Genomic DNA, 17,038 nt, shown 5'->3' with positions numbered 1-17,038 from the left:
ATAACTAATGAAAGAATCTGGAGTTAGGTAAAAAAGTAATTAGTTTCCTGTCAGAACTATTAAAGCGACACAGAACAACAGAAACTACAGAACTATTTATTACCTTTTTAATTAACTATTTAAAACGTAACCATGAAAGCTTCAAATACAAATTAGTGAATATCACGACATGTAACGGTAATGACTGCAAACCGTACTGATGCAACAGGAGGAGTGGGAGGGAGTGGTGGCGAACGGGAGGGAGTGATATAAGACCGGGAGCGGGTTTCACGTTCCAGAGATAAAGTGGCTGTGTAGTAAAAATACTCTGTGCGTACGTATAAGTTGAAACTTTTTTTTATAACTTGTACAAGTCGAAAATATGCATAAGTATCTTCCAATACACGTTATAAATAGCAAGTAAATTAATATGTGTGCCATAAGGAAACGATAGAATAATTTTATACTTACGAGCAACACGTGAGTATACTTATATGCGACAGCATAACCCCTTTTGGCAAACCTGTCGTTCCCGACGAATACAATAAGAACACTGTATCATAACCATTTACTTCCACCGGTAAAAAATCGTCATATTTTATATTTTCGGTAAGCCCCCATTTTGCATCTGTGGCATTGGGAACTGTCAGATCGCTGTACGGTATAGTTGCTCTATGTTTCTCTGCACCATAGACTATTATCTTTTTTAAATATCCGAGGCTCCTGTAGGACTTTTCATGTGCCTTGTACGCGTATGGCGAGCAGATCAAGTATTTAGGTTTGCCAATGTTCATAACATGTTTTAGTTCATCTGAAAAATAAAATAAAAATATTATCTAATAAGCCTATTATTGCTATTGTTGTTATTGTAGATAATGTATATCGTTTTATAGCGCGGTACTTGTAGATACTGCAGTTATTATATTCCACAACTCATTTATAAATATTTGTCTGCCAGTACCTATCATATGCCTGTAAATACATAATATTTAACAATGTGTTCTCACTATTAAATTCGCAATATTATTTTATCTACACCCATGATTTAAATCCTCTATTAAAGATGCTGAAACAGTTAGCTTATTGCCAACATTGCCAATGTTCTAATAACCATTACATCATCCAAACGAGTGTTGTTATGTTCTACTGAATTTCATAACAACACTCCTATGTTTTTTTTCGATCCCTTCATGCGCAGAGTTTCAACAGACAGCCACATTCTTATTGCTCGATGCGTGGTATCTGTATGAATCTCAAAAAAATAACATTTACGTTATATTATGTCAGTACTTGCTTACGTAACAAAACAGTAATAGAACAGTCCTTTAACTTTATAGAAAGCCTAACATACGCACACATACACACAATTTACACAGCCGCTTAGCAATCTTGGGAAGACAAAACTATTAAGTGCTACGTACGTCACTGAGACTGGTCACTATCAAAGTAAAAATTAGCTGCGCCGCGTCGTCCGCGTCGTCAACACACTCACACATTTGTTATGATTTTTTAAATCTACCTACAGATTACATTTCGACTATTACTAATGAATGTAGTAATTTTTTATGACTTAAACACAGAAGGAGAACACTTTTACACCGATAAAATTTTATATAAAATATTTTTACTTTTACAGTCTGTAAGATGACCTTTCGTTTGGTATATTGTTTTGGTGTATTAACTTGTCTCACTCAGTGTATTTTAAACAAAAAAAAATTATCGGCCGGTCCCCCGCGAGTAGACATGTCTGCTTGCCACCTCGCCGGATAAAACGTAGTGAATTTCGGCTATCTCCGCTTTTATAAGATTAAAGCCGTCATCTGTCAATCTATCAACGACTGCACGTTTCATACAATCGAGCGCAATCGAGTGAATCGCTTTTTTCTGAGAGAGTTTCGCTAGGCTGGTATAGGTTATTAAATTGCATAATTAATATTTATGTGTATGTAATAATTATATGTGGTCGTTGCCTGTAAGTGCCAGTAAGTAATTAGTTAGTTATTATTTTGTTGGCGATGCTAATTAATAACGAACATAAATACAACCAAACCTCAATTGTTAGGTACCTACATAAAGTAAGAAATATATTATTTATGCAAATTAATTTTCTCTGCAAGCTGTACATCACAGATGTACAGGTCAACGTCTATTCTTATGCATAACACATCAATTATTGTTGTGATTCAATTATATAATCAGAATGTCACCGACCTAGACACAAGCGCTAACTGTATGTAGCTATATTGTAGGTTTATCTCACCGTCTCACGGACTAGTAAAAAAAGAAGAACTCCGCGACGTGATATTAGCAAGTGAAGCACCTTTATGCTAGTATGTGTGCGGTTACGTTTTACACTTTTACAACGCACGACGGCAATTTTAAAATATTATATTGCGACGCAAACTGATCTGTCACAAACGATGACAATTCTCATAATGGCCACCTATCGGCCTGTAGTAGTGTAAGTGTGTGCGTGGGGCTATGTATTTACACGTTAATCGGCTTGTTCTCGTGCTACACTGTTATGTAAGGTGACACGGAGTCCTTATTTTTTTACTAGTCCGTGGTATATCTAAGGCTCGTTTTCTAGATCGTTTCCCATTTATCTATCTATTCAGGAATGATGCAACAATATAAGTAATAGAACAGTGGGTCTACTTTCTTTCTCCGAAACGAAACTTCGTTAACGAATTAAATTTAAACGAAGTTTCGGTAATGAAGTGCGCAGGCGGCGCCGGTTCATTCTACGTTCAAAACGTTCTTCACGTAGAGCAGCCTCGATTAAAAAGCCTTCTTCTTCAAACCTTTTCAAGCAAATTTGAAACATAACCCACACTAACGAAAATCAATAGGTACCTAATAATATCTTTGGTATCGTCAAATTAAGGTTAAAGCCACCCTTTTTGGCGCGACTATTTATCGTTTAAATTTAATACAACTTTTTTTTAGCATAAAGTGGAATTATTTTGAAGAAATAAAAATACCCGTTGGCTAACGAACATAACAATCCATTTGAGAATATATTTTGAAAAATCGAAGAATATCCAATTCCTACTCTTAATTCGTATTAAAACATAGTTAACCCGGCACTGAATCTGTGACGATGCGTAATGAGTGGAACTCAGTGAAATAAAATGAAATTTCTTTATTCATTTAGGTACAATTTGTACTGTTATGAAAGTCAATTTGATGCCATCGGTCCAAGATAGTCTCTTGCCAAAAGGCCTTGCTCCGAGAAGAGTTGGCAAGAAACTCAGGAAGTTTTATCCTCCCTTTGCAGTTTTCACAGTATCCACACATTTTTATCGTCTATATATTCCTGAACTGTATAATACTCTTGATTCATTACAACTTCCTTGATTTGAAGCTTAAATTTATATAACGGCAGTTCGTACCTACTGTTGAAGTTTACTATATATTTGTTAACATTTCCCCATGAATAAGTGACCACGTTGAAGTAGGAAAGTTAAAACAAAAGTCTATTATTATTACCAGTAGTGCAACATATTATTAACAAATTTTTTTATATAAGAGGGGGCAAACGGGCAAGAGGCTCACGGGATGGGAAGCGGTGTGCCAACCGCGCATGGACATCCGCAACAACTGAGTCAAGCCTTGCCTTTATAGTGGGAGTTTTCTCTTTTCTTGAAGGTCTCTAAATCATATGAGTTCGGAAAAATAGCAGCCGGTACTTAATTCCACAAAGTGGCTGTACCTACAAGGCATAAAATTTCTTGAAAAACGCTCGGTTGTGTAGTGCCTTAAGATTTTGGCGTAATGTCCGGTAGTGGAATGCGGCTGCTGGTATCAATCTCAAAAACTCCTCTGAGTATTCTCCGTGATAAATGTGGTAGACGATGCAGAGAGAGTCCACATCTCTACGCAACGCCAAAGAATCAAGCCGATTTGAGAGTACTTGATCGTCAATGATTTGAGCTGCTCTTCGTTGTATGCGGTCAAATGGAATGGTACTGGGGAGCGCCCGCTCACAGATGAGAACAGTAGTCCATGTAAGGCTGAATGTGCGCCTTATATTGCAGGCAGTGGTTTGTAATCAAGTACTGTCTCGCCTGACTGAGTACACTAACGGCCCAATATTCAGTCTATCTCCGGTTGTGGCCTACTTGAGATAGAAAATCGTAACTACCGTTGACTTTTCTACCCCATAAAACTTATCGATTATTTCCATACAAACTTCTATCGCTTGTAAGCTATACGTCCTCCCATTGGCAGACAGCGTGTAAGGATAAGGTGAGTTACCGTCGATAAGTGTATTGGGGCAGAAAAGTCAACGATAGTTACGATTTTTATCTCATTATTGGGAACGGCCGTTAGAGGCCAGTTTGGTTGGTTTATAACTCACATCTGGAACTGAACGTCACTCGATGGCTGGATGATCTTGTTACCGGGAGGTCTGCTTGATGTGTTTTTTTATTATTATTTACTTTATTATATATTTTATTTTATGAAATGGTCACATAATGCCTCTATTTATTTACGGTTTGTGTGGATCTACTATACTCAATAACTCCTGTGTTTATACGTATTAATTTAAGTACTTTTTTCCTTTTTGACTTACTCGTGTAAGAATTTCAGTTTTTAACATTTGAGTATTTTTGTTGCGTCACTTTGCATATATTGTAATTGAAATGATTTGTAAAACAATTAAAATGTAAATCTTGACTTAAAAGAGTGGCAATGAGTTTCTTGCTTTTTCTTCTCATTAGCTCAACCCTTTACGAAGTAGCGGTAAATTCAATAAGAAAAAATCTTATTTTTATTTTTTGACATTCATAAGTGGCATTTTCATGACCTACATGAATAAAGTAATTTTGAATTTGAATTTGATAGATATATCAACGCTGAGTATGGTGCTTTGCAGTTACACGGGGCATGGTATAATATCTTATCTATTTTTGCTAACGCTATCCTATCTCATCTGATAAATGCTGTTTTAAATTACTTTCACAATGCTACAATACAGTACCTACTGATTGGGAGTCAATTATAATATCAAACATCTAAAACTAAGTTGTGCTCTTCCTTGTAATTATTTCATGCCCTTTCACAATGCTTTTTAAAACTCAATGTCTATAGAAGTGAAAAAAAAACCCTTTAAGACAATCATAAATCTTGCTCTCTGCTGAAGCACAATACAGTAATAGAACAGTACTTTAACCTCGTACTAGAGCGATCGACGCTCACATACACACAATTTACATGGCCGCTAAGCAATCTTCTTCTTCTTAGTCGGATCCTCTTGTCAGAGTGGTCGTGGTTACGCTGACGAGGTACACGGTGGGGTATTCGGTGGGTTGAAATTCCTCTCTGAGGGTAGCTCTCCTGGCGATGTGCTTCCATTTCTGACGGTTAGAGGCGTTGCGAGTTCACAGGACCATGGTAAAGTAACCTTTGTGATGGCGTCTATCCAGAGGGTTGGCGATCGACCGCGTGCTCTCTTGCCTTCCACCTGGCCCTGAACTACCAGTCTCTCCATCGAGTTCTCATTTATAGAGACATGACCAAAGAACTTCAGTATTCTTAGTTGCATAATTGACGATAATCTGTATTTAATACGAAGGTTTTTTGAGGATATACATTGGTGCGAAATGCCGTCCACGGGAACTTTATGAGGCGCCTCCAGCACCACATCTCTAATGCATCGATTTTACGGCGATCCTGCAGTCTCAGAGACCAAGCTTCGGCTCCATAGAGAAAGATTTTAAACACAAGGCATTTCATCAATCTGACTTTAGTCTTCTTGGTAATTGGGTTAGAAAATTTTTCCATGTCTTCTCTAGTCTGTGCGAGAAGGGTGGTATCATCAGCGAATCTGAGGTTATTTATCACGGGTCCCCCAATAGATATTCCTTTATTCCAATCTTCCAATACAATGAGCATAATATACTCTGTGTAGATGTTAAAGAATAAGCTATAAGAAGCAATCTTAGGGCTAAGCTATTGAGGGCCACGACGTACGCCGCCGAGCTAAATTAGCTATGTCGCGCCGTCCGCGTCGTCAATATTTATGTAAGTACCAACCCTATCGCTCCGCTTAGTCGTCAATATTAATTTCAACGAGACCGCTGAGTTACGTTGGTCGAAAACTGGAGTGGTCTCGACTGGTGAAGTCTACACTCCGACCTGCACCCATCCAGAACCAAAAGCTGGTAAAGATTCAGCTCGAATTTCAAACCGATTTTAATGCCTCGGTGACTACGTTGAAGTGGATGAGTGTACTAAAAGATTGGAATAGTGGACGATGATTCCCAGTATAGGTAGCTAAATAGACGGATCTCCAAGTCTTTAAATTGCGACATACGACGAAATAGCACATATTGTGTAAAAGCAACCATAGAGCGAAACAAGAGACTGGTCTATTGGGCAGAGTCAACTGACGAAGCTGAAAACTGGCGACGGCAGGGTCATCTAGCCTAAACCAGAAAGAACTTTTGAGGGAAGTCGAGAAGTTCTACGGACACCTGTACACGACCGCACGGGCACCTGTTACCAACAAGACTGAAGTCGAAGAGCCAAATTACCAGACACTAAAACGAAGAGATCCCAGGCGTCAGCCTTTACGAGATTAGTATGGATCTAAAGCAGATTAAAACAGCAAGGCGCCGGGTGAAGATGTAACGACAGCCGCGCTTCTGAGTGGTGGTACTCCTATGCTTAAAACCTTCCAGAAGCTATTTAATTCCGTCATCCTCGAGGGCAAAATGCCGTAAGCATGGCACAGAAGTATAGCGGTGCTATTATTCAAAAGGGCGATAAAATCCTTTTGAAGAAGTTTAGGCAATAACATAAGTTAAACAGTTTGTAATTTTTAGTGATAACCCTCACTTCTGGGATTAAATATACAAATTTAATTTGTACCACAATTTTAGGACGATGCGGGACTCGCAACCGCACCTCTCGGGGTTCATCTGAGCCAACCATCCGAGTGACGCAACGAACGTAAATCTTGGTATGTCTTGATCAACTTTCCGGTTACGGCTCCATCTATAGGATCTAATTTAAATTTGATAACCTGATCAATCCCCAAAAATTGCTTATTAGGAAATTGACTTGAGATGTCGCTCTTTCAAATCTAAACCTGCCGTAATCGTATAGCTTTACGTATCACAGAATAAAGAGTAGTAGTACAGAAGTTTCACTCCGTATAACCATTTAAAGAAAAAGCTACTTTATTTATGAAAGAATCCACGTATCTTTCCTGTTTATGCCTTTAGTCTAGATAACTTCCTACCTTTGGTATAAGTTAAGTTGATGGTGGTGACAGTTGTCCCAGCACAAATACAGCCAATGACTGAGCTCCAATACTCCCGCCTATTTTCCGAGCTCAACGCTATGACATCTCCTTTCTTGACTCCCAGGCGGACCAGAGACACGGCCAAATTCATAGCGTCTTGAGCTATTTCGCCATAAAATAGCTTCTCATCTGTTGCACCGTTTATCTAGAAGAAAATATATATTATAATAGTTTCTCAAACAAGTCTAATATCCTTAGAAAATTTTACATCTACATAGAGCTTCTTTCTGTTAGGAAACGCATGTCAACAGACCAGGTTTATCATGTTAGTGTGCGTGACAAGCTACGTCTCACACCCGCTATTGGCATGTCACTTAGTTTATGTGTGCGTGCGCACGCCGCTGTTATATTTGTGTTCACAGATTTCACAGTCTATCTACACGTATGAATTATCTAAGCTAATACCCTACTAACACGAATGTTTTGCCTAAGCCATTGCCCATTTGGCCACATTGCAACTTTGTATTTATTTCATTTCTTTAGCGGTTCAATTATTTGTGATTTGACGGTTCTACAGACTCTTTTAACGTATAAGAGTCTGTAGTCACCTTTTATCATTAGTTAACTTGACGAGTAACCCGCCCTGGCTTCATGTGGACAGCTATAGAACGTCAGCATCGCATCAGGTTGTTCAGTGACCACCAGAACTAGTTCGCAGTCGATAGGGAACTTTCTTTTACAGCAGTTAGTATAGTATTATACCCAATGAATTCAATACTATTATGTTTGGCTTGAAAAACGAGGAAATTGCTATTTTGGCCACAAAATAACTTTTCGAAGACGAAGCTTTACGCAGTATGCTATTCTTTGTAAAATAAATAAAATCTCACTTTTTAAAATATGTAACATAATCATAATGAATTTTTAGGTAGAGAATGAAATACCAGCTTTGCTCAAAAGATGAGGTGATATCGTCAGCGTTTCCGAAAAAAAAAGTAACAAAAAAATCTAACAATGCTCCTAGCTCTTCAGCAACACGTGAGTCCTTAGTTGGTAACTCGGCTTTAATTTCTGTATATAATTACAATGTATTTATCTATCTGTTAATTATTCCTAAAGATAATTATTATTAAGTTTTACTTCAATCGCGCGTAAAGGTTACACGCACACACTTTTTTTTTCACGATCATATTATGAGTCGTGTAGTTTTGGATATTCAAAACTTTTTTATATATTTTCTTTTGTTTTATTGGCGTTTGACGTAAAATTATCAGAATAAATATTATAATACAGTAATATTACTTATTAGTGAAAAATAGAATATAAACAAATCTTAAGGCAAGCATATATGGATTCACCTAAACAAATGACAAATGAATGCAATATAGTACCTACATTAGGTTACCAAAGAGTTCTAAAATTGAAATTCACAAAAAGTTTTCATTAGCAATGTTTCTAACTGGCCAGTTCTAAACATTTTCAGTGTTACCCACGTATATACTTGCGAACTTTAATCTCCTATTTCATCCCCATCTAGGTCTAAGTTTCAAAAATGCTCAAATAAATGTTTATAAATTACTTCTTATCAAGTGCCTAAATACAAGTATCCCAAGCAAACTCTCATCCCTTATTTCAACACGATCATGCCCTTTTTTTACAAAAAAATGTAGGTTATGTCCATTTACTAAGGTCTAGTCTACTTTTGTACCAAATATAATTAAATTCGAATTCGGAGTTAGGCGTGAAAGCTTGACCTTGTTTGAACTTCCATACATACAAATTTTCATCTCTACACAGGTCGAAATTTAAAAAGCACTTGACTAAATATTTATTTACTTCTTATCAAGTGCCAAAGTACAAAGTTTTATGGAGTCATCCTCGATAATGACGAACTTCCATACAAACTGTCATCCCCTATTTCAACCCCTCCATTTATTTTTTCGCAACAAAAGGTAGCCCATGTCTTTTTGAAGGCTCTATACTATCTCTGTATTAAATTTCATCGAAATTAGTTGAGTTGTTTAGGCGTGAAAGCGTAACAAACAAACTTACATTCACATTTATAATATTAATAATCCAAAAGAAAACACAAATGTAATAAATATAGTTTCGTCTAATGTTCAAAGAAGATCTATACTTATAATAAGTCTGTATAAAAAAATGCTCAAAACCGAGTCAGGGGGATGTAAGAAGAGAATAATAGAACAAATACAGATTTATTTCACATTTTTGTTTCCCTGACTGTTTGTACGGGCTAATCTGAAACTGATGAACCGATTTAAATGAAATTTTGCTTGGCTTGGTGATACGTTACAGGTATACCCGGTCAACATTTTATGTTTCATCCCAGAAAAATTAAGGACTCTCATGGGATGGTTAAAATACTATAGTAACTTATAGGCTATAGCTTAGTACACAAAAACTTATGCACCTAATTTAGTAAAAAATGGCGCTTCTTTTAAGATCTACCCTGATGCGACTGTAGCGCCACTTTTGACGGACACTTTTTCATATACACAAATGATTCTTCTTGCCTCTAACAAATTTAGGGGGTTCTCAGGAAAATAGTACCAATAATTAATAATATCCGTTTGCCTTCTAATTAAGCCGGGAATAATTCTTAATTAAAACTATACCTACCTAGCGTTTTTCATAACTAACCGAACTAGGTCTAATAACAGAACGGAGAAGGTAACTGCCAATTACAAATAATAAAAGCTGTTAAATAAGAAGTAGGTTCTATTTTGAGATAATATGATTATAATTTAGAATACTCCATCTTAACTATTTGATTGTTTACATTGAATAGGCTCCGAATCTACTGAACCGATTTGAAAAAAAAGTGTGTGCGATTGAAGTAAAACTTAAATATAATTAACTTTAGGAATAATTAACGGTTACAAATTAAATATACTTTTTTTGCTTATCTGAAAGCACATAGATAAAATATGTTATTTTCGTTTGCCTTTGTTTGTCCCACCTATTCTAGGACATCCAGTATATAACAAATATTCTTAAAAAGTTGAAAGACAAAAAGGTTTAATTTATACCATTAAATATATACTTACATTAATTAAAGCCGTGTTATTAATAAATAATTAAATTATTAATATCACACATATCAATATAACGTTGTTATCGAATATTAACTAAATAATATGGCTCGGACTTTTTGCCTGTCCGATGGACGAAGAAAAATTAACGAATGTCGCAAACATCAGATTGAGAACTTTCATTTATTATTTATTACAAAGTAGTTATAAATGAACAAATACACTTGGAGATTTTCAGAAAACATTATTGAGCAATTGGATACAATTTTTTAAACCATTAAATTACAATGGATAAAAATTGTTTCAATTGACCTTTTTCTGCCGGAAGTACCTACTAACATTACTTCCTTCAGAAAAATATTCTGAGTTCCCCCAAGTCACGCCTCAAGAAGTTTTACTTCAAAAATATTTCACTGACTGTTATGGTGCTCCCACATTGCCGTTAGAAAATGTTTAATAACGTTAGTAAACATTTGTTAGCAAACATTTAATCACAAATAAATTTTCATGTTAGAAAATGTTTAGTAATGTTAGTAAAATGTGTTATCTTTTGTTTGTAAACATTTTATAAGGGTGATGGCGGGATAGGCGGTGCGGTGCGGTGGGGGTTAGAGTACGCAGGTCGCTGCGCGTGGTGTCTCGCTTGTCAGTTCCTTTGTGTCAGCGTGCATCGCTGTGCGTGTGTATTAGTGGTTGCGCGTGCGCCAAGCAATAAAATATGTCCGGTAATTGGAATAACGATGATGTTTACAAACTGATTGAAATGTTTCAAGCAAGAGAAGTACTATGGAACACGATGTCAGAGAGCTACAAAGACCGAAATAAAAAACACGATGCTTGGATGGAAATTGCCAGTGAATTTAATATGGATAAAAAAGTAATTGAAAAAAAGATTCGATCACTCGTAGGTCAATTTAACCGAGAATGTAAATCTAATAAATCTGGTGCAGGAGCTAATGAGTCAAGTAAATGGTTTGCATTTAAAAAACTCATGTTCCTTAAAGGCAAAAATATTCCAAGTTTAACTGTCGATGGAGGGTTGCAGGTGAGTTTTATTTTAACGTCTTTTAATAATATTTAGATGCCCAGTCCAAAAACCCTTCATTTGAAAAATATTCTGCGAATTCTTTTCTTATTTCTTTCCCATCATCTGTCAGGGATTCACATGCTTCAAGTGGTGTTAATTGCTGCTGTTCTAATCTCCATTGTCCATCGATACGTGTACCAGTTACTATGTCATCTCCATCATAGTATTGAGATGGAGCGTAAATCATGCTCGATTCAGTTTTTCTTATAAAATTATGCAGTAGCACGCATGTCATAATTAAAGTAGTAGTTTTTTCTGGATCTAATAATATTGTAGTTCGTAAAACTCTAAATCTGGCTGACAAAATCCCAAATGCGTTCTCTACTGTTCTCCTCGCACGACTCAGTCTATAACTGAAGATTCTTTCCTTAGAATTGCTATCCTGTGGTCCTGGAAAAGGTTTTAATAAGTGTTTTTGTAAAGGGAACGCATCATCTGTTACGAACACATAAGGAAGAGGTTTGTTTCTGCCTGGTAGTGAGCTGTCACTGGGTATTTTTAAACTATTGTCGTTAATTTTATTTCGAAATTTTGTGTTTGCGAAAACTCCGCCATCACTTATGCGTCCTTGGCAGCCAATATTCACGTACAGAAAGTTGTATTCTGCGTCCACTATCGCTAAAAGTACAACGCTGTAAAATCCTTTATAGTTGTAATATTCACTGCCGCTATCAATTGGCTTTTGTATGGCTACGTGCTTTCCATCGATACTTCCTAAGCAATTTGGGAAATTCCATTTTTCTTCAAATGAATTTGCCACGTGTAGCCACTCTTGAGGTGTTGTTGGTATCTGGAACAAAAATAGAAGATTAAGAAATAGGCGCGAAAAATAAATTTATAACTCGTTATTCTAACAAATTTTATTGGATATTTTTATTAAGTATGAAATATTAATAGAATACACTATAAAAAAATATGATTTCAGTTAAGGGTTGTTAAGTAATAGAAAAAGAAAATCGCGGTTATAGATTTTTTTACAATTTTAGCTAATTTGACGCGCCTATAACTTGAAATTATCGTTTAGTTCTATTCTTTCAGGGTAACGAAGAAAACAGAATTGCTTCAGAAAACACTCTCAGTTTGAACGAAACAGGAAATACTGTCACTGATGAAACTACGGGCACGCCTTTCGCCACCCCAAAACCATTTCGGAAAAGAAGACGGCCTGAAGTAGAACAAGATCCAACACAACAAGAAGCTGTAAATATTTTACAAAGAATGTACGAATCTAGAAAAAGCAGGGATGAAAATGACGCATTTGGAGAGTATGTCTCGATGAAACTGAAACAAATAAAAAACAGTCATGCTAAGAATACTGCTCAACATCACATTAACAATATTTTGTACAATGCGACAATGGGACAATATGATTTTCCAACAACCTTTACAGACCCAACCGCTAGTAGTTCCTGGGGATACAACTCTGAACCAAATCTATCCACTTTTTCGGAAAATAATGCTGACTGTAGCTCGAGAGGATACTACACCGCACCGAGTCCCTCGGCTTCATTTGAAACCAGTTCTTCGGATAACTCCAGGACACATACTCGTACCAGCGCAAGAACACAGAGTCGCCACCCCAAAACCATTTCGGAAAAGAAGACGGCCTGAAGTAGAACAAGATCCAACACAACAAGAAGCTGTAAATATTTTACAAAGAATGTACGAATCTAGAAAAAGCAGGGATGAAAATGACGCATTTGGAGAGTATGTCTCGATGAAACTGAAACAAATAAAAAACAGTCATGCTAAGAATACTGCTCAACATCACATTAACAATATTTTGTACAATGCGACAATGGGACAATATGATTTTCCAACAACCTTTACAGACCCAACCGCTAGTAGTTCCTGGGGATACAACTCTGAACCAAATCTATCCACTTTTTCGGAAAATAATGCTGACTGTAGCTCGAGAGGATACTACACCGCACCGAGTCCCTCGGCTTCATTTGAAACCAGTTCTTCGGATAACTCCAGGACACATACTCGTACCAGCGCAAGAACACAGAGTCCGTCTAATTTATCGGAATCAAGCCAAGATTCGACCCAATCATTAAACGATTTGTTGGAATCAATCAAAAATTAAAAAATACATGTTTGGTTTGTTAAGTATTAAAAAAATTATTAGTAAGGTAAGATAGGTACCTACCTAAAGTATGATTAGATTAGATCATATTAAAAGTAAATAAAAAAATAATTAAAAATGTTGTTTGACTTACCTGTATGTATTCCTTTAAAACCTCATTGAGAGCCTCGCACACTTCTGGTACGATAATAGATATCACTTGGTCTGACAACTTGAACACATTTCCAAGACTTTTATAACTGCTACCAGTTGCCAAAAATCTTAACGTTACCGCAAGTCTTTCCGTCACACTTACAGATTTTCTAAATGTAGTGTCTCGTTTGCCTATTTTTGCCCCAATTAAATTTTGTAGATATTCAAATTCGGAACTGTTCATTCTTATAAAATCTTTTAAGCAACCATCAATACCTAAATCCTTGAGATAGTCTGTGGCACTATATTTTCCTCTAGCTTTTAGCGTTTGGCGCATCCAATAAGAGCGCTTTTTCTTCTTTTTTAAACAAAAAATAAAAGCTATTCCAATGAGCAAATCTTCTTCCATTTTCGTGTAGACGTCCTCAGCCCTCAGAAGGCGAAACCAAACTGCGAGCCAATACTAGATGTTATAAAATGTTTAAACATTTTCCATCAATGTAGGAGCACTTATAACATGTAACAGTTTCTAACAAAGTGCAACAATTGTTAACATTTGTTAGTAAATGTTTTGGTGTTATAAAATGTTTACAAACATTTTATAACGGCAATGTGGGAGCACCATTAGGTACACTATCCCCGGGAGACATAGGCTATATATTCTCCAAAAATGTAGGGTTCTTTACTAAAAGAACAATAATGTAACCCAAGGTGTAAAAAAATACCTAAAATATTCTTTACATCGCGTATGCTGTGAAAAGTATTGAAGATAAAATAATATTACAATGTACTACGACTTTGCAGAACACAATAAATCATTAATTAGGCGCGACAGCATCATATGTTATGTGTTCTTTTATTATAAAAAAATAATTAGAATGTCGTTACTACGTGCTCAGTCCTGTGTGTACGCGGACGTAGTCGCGGGGCATCAGCTAGTAATATAATAAAACTCTATAGGACTAGCCATAATCTAAATAACAAAAAAATCACCAACTTACTATTCGTAGATAGTTATCGTGTGAATTTTTAGAAGTTTAAAGCAAGTAAAATATTCTCGCCTGTTCAGTGAGATAACATATTATATTTTTATCCTACAAAAGTATGTATCTAGTCTGTAATGTCTTTGACCTTTGCCTACCGGATGGCACAAATTGAACATAAAAAAGTATATTTCAATTCAATGTTCGTATTCGTCAAACGTAGGACGCTGTTGAATAAATTATCGCTCAACGAGTTATAAAAACATTTGACTATGAATTACATAAATTCATTCCGATTTCCTTAATTAAAAATCACAACAAGCTTAATAGGTGCTAACAAAACCGGATTTCAATCAACGTACCAATGCAACAACATCCTTATTCTGCCATATTTTCTTCAGCAAATATTCACCAAAATGCAATGTTGCTAGCACATATCTGTCTGATCTTCCGTACACATAACTTTTGTTTTTCAACATTGTACACGTTCACTCCCGGCGGAGATTTGTTTTGAATGATTTGAATTTAGAATTGCGATCAGGCGAATACGGCAGGCGGATACTTATAAGTAGAATTGAGTATAATATAGACAGAGTAGGCGTGTGATAAGCGGTTGTCCCGTAATTGGCGCGTATATGACGTGTTTATAATGTTGTGTCATAGTGAAAGCGTTTTATTAAAACAGCTTATGGCAATGAACATAGTACTGAAATTACGGTCTCTGTTAAAAGAGATTTCTCATAACGTTGCATACGACCGTTTTTATACCTGTGCATAAAAGATACAAAATACATTTGAACACAGATCACGTATTGAGACGGTTTCTGCAAAAGGGCCGTAGTGTCATTGGGAGGATTTTTAAACAAAAATTTGAAGCGCATGCCACATCATACCATTACCAAGCAGTAGCTTATTATGTAATTAAATTATTCTCTAATCAAGCTTTGCCGATCTCTTCTGATAATATCTGCCGGAATCGTGCTGTACAGATGCCGCAACTTCCTTATAGTTTCCCATACTCCTTATGACCTCATCTGTCCCAAAGGTTGCCAATTAATAGTTGAACCTATCCAGGACCTTTCTGACCCACAATCAAATTGCACTTTAACTGAAACATTGCATTAGATCCTGTAAATTAAACTCATGGTCAAATTGTGTAATTTTTATAATAATAACCTTTACACAAAACGAATGTGAATCACTCCATCGCTACTAAATTTCTCTTTTACAAATCTCTGTTCGACACTTTGAAATTTTTTGTAATAAAAATAAAATATAATTAATATTTTAATTTTCGAAATATAGTACAACGTCTTGATTTCATTTGTGCTCATCCAACCTTTAGAATGTAATTATGCCACTGAAAGAGATAATAGGTGAAATTTACTTTAACGACCTATTAATTAATTGGTAACTAATAAATGTACTCAGTGAACGCATATATAATTCACTACATGTACTATATCAATCCCGATCACACCATCTCTAGTTTTCACTCCCTTATCGATAACTTCATTTATAGTCATGCAAAGACAATTTAAACACTACGTTCATAGTCATGCACCAAACCATATTTTGAAAGAAGTCAAATTTATGGTTATATACTACGAAGTCTGCATTTTTGAAAGGCAAAGAACCTTTTTATCCAACCTATTATTAGGTAATTACAGCCCTAATATACGAAATTGGTAAAAGTGATTTAATTCAATTATTAACTATGCACAACATTCACCACAAAACCATGCTTAGCCATTATTCTAATTCAAATTCAAATAGGATAACCGCATCACTTTTTGAAGTCAAGAAAATATACAAATAATAGAATAATACTATTGCTTATAAATTAAAATAGTATGCAGATCTTAAAATTATTTACATTGCTTTAATCCCGTGCACTTTTATCTGTTATATAATCTTTAATTGTATAATAAGCTTTTTTTAAAAGTTTCTGTTTAACAAATATTTTAAACTTTTTTAATTGTAGTTTGCAAATTTCTTCAGGGATTTTATTATAAAAACGGACACATTGTCCTCTGAATGATTTGTCTATTTTCGTTAGCCTTGTGTGAATCAGAGCAAGATTATGTTTAGTTCTAGTGTTGCAGTTATGAATGACACTGATTTTTTTAAAACGATCTATATTTTTATGCACAAATATTAGGTTTTCAAATATGTATTGACAAGGTACTGTTAATATGTTGATCTCCTTAAATTGATCTCTCAACGAATCTCTACTGGACAGATTGTAGATGGCTCGAACAGCTCTTTTCTGCAGCGCAAAAATCGTTTGAATATCACTAACGTGTCCCCACAGTAATACACCGTAAGACATAACAGTATGAAAATAACTAAAATATACGACACGTGCCGTGTCTTCGTTTGTGAGCTAGCGAATTTTCCTTACAGCAAATGCTGCAGAACTAAGCCTATTCGCCAAACCAGCTATATGTGGACGCCATT

General features: G+C 35.7%; 3 protein-coding genes across 3 annotated transcripts in view; all 3 read right to left on the bottom strand.

Annotated features, from left to right (window-relative positions):
* The window catches only part of LOC126971381 (uncharacterized), a 34,734-nt gene extending 19,589 nt beyond the window's left edge, over positions 1-15,145 (bottom strand). The window contains exons 1-3 of the mRNA XM_050817686.1: positions 14,941-15,145; positions 7,232-7,439; positions 451-790 (exon numbers count right to left, since the gene is read on the bottom strand). Of these exons, the coding sequence (XP_050673643.1) occupies positions 451-790; positions 7,232-7,439; positions 14,941-15,057 (665 nt within the window). The 5' untranslated portion in view covers positions 15,058-15,145. The remainder of the gene's footprint in view (positions 1-450; positions 791-7,231; positions 7,440-14,940) is intronic.
* LOC126971401 (alpha-1,3-mannosyl-glycoprotein 2-beta-N-acetylglucosaminyltransferase) overlaps positions 1-17,038 on the bottom strand; it is a 258,468-nt gene that overhangs the window by 197,066 nt on the left and 44,364 nt on the right. The window lies entirely within an intron of this gene.
* LOC126971415 (putative nuclease HARBI1) lies at positions 11,125-14,221 on the bottom strand. Its single transcript, XM_050817732.1, has 2 exons — positions 13,597-14,221; positions 11,125-12,164 (listed from the first exon to the last, which is right to left on the bottom strand). The coding sequence occupies exons 1-2, from the start codon at positions 14,002-14,004 to the stop codon at positions 11,355-11,357; spliced, it is 1,218 nt and encodes a 405-aa protein (XP_050673689.1). The 5' UTR covers positions 14,005-14,221; the 3' UTR covers positions 11,125-11,354.

The sequence above is a fragment of the Leptidea sinapis genome, chromosome 23 (assembly GCF_905404315.1).
Source record: "Leptidea sinapis chromosome 23, ilLepSina1.1, whole genome shotgun sequence".
In the NCBI taxonomy this organism is placed as follows: Eukaryota; Metazoa; Arthropoda; class Insecta; order Lepidoptera; family Pieridae; genus Leptidea; species Leptidea sinapis.
Note: the sequence above shows the minus strand (reverse complement) of the source record. Positions and strands in the feature narration are given on the sequence as shown.

Excerpts from the sequence above, each read along its gene's own strand:
- LOC126971415 (XM_050817732.1), bottom strand. The coding sequence starts at position 14,004 with ATGGAAGAAGATTTGCTCATTGGAATAGCTTTTATTTTTTGTTTAAAA. Across the intron at positions 12,165-13,596 it reads TTTTAAAGGAATACATACAG|ATACCAACAACACCTCAAGA; the intron begins GTAAGTCAAACA and ends TTTTTGTTCCAG.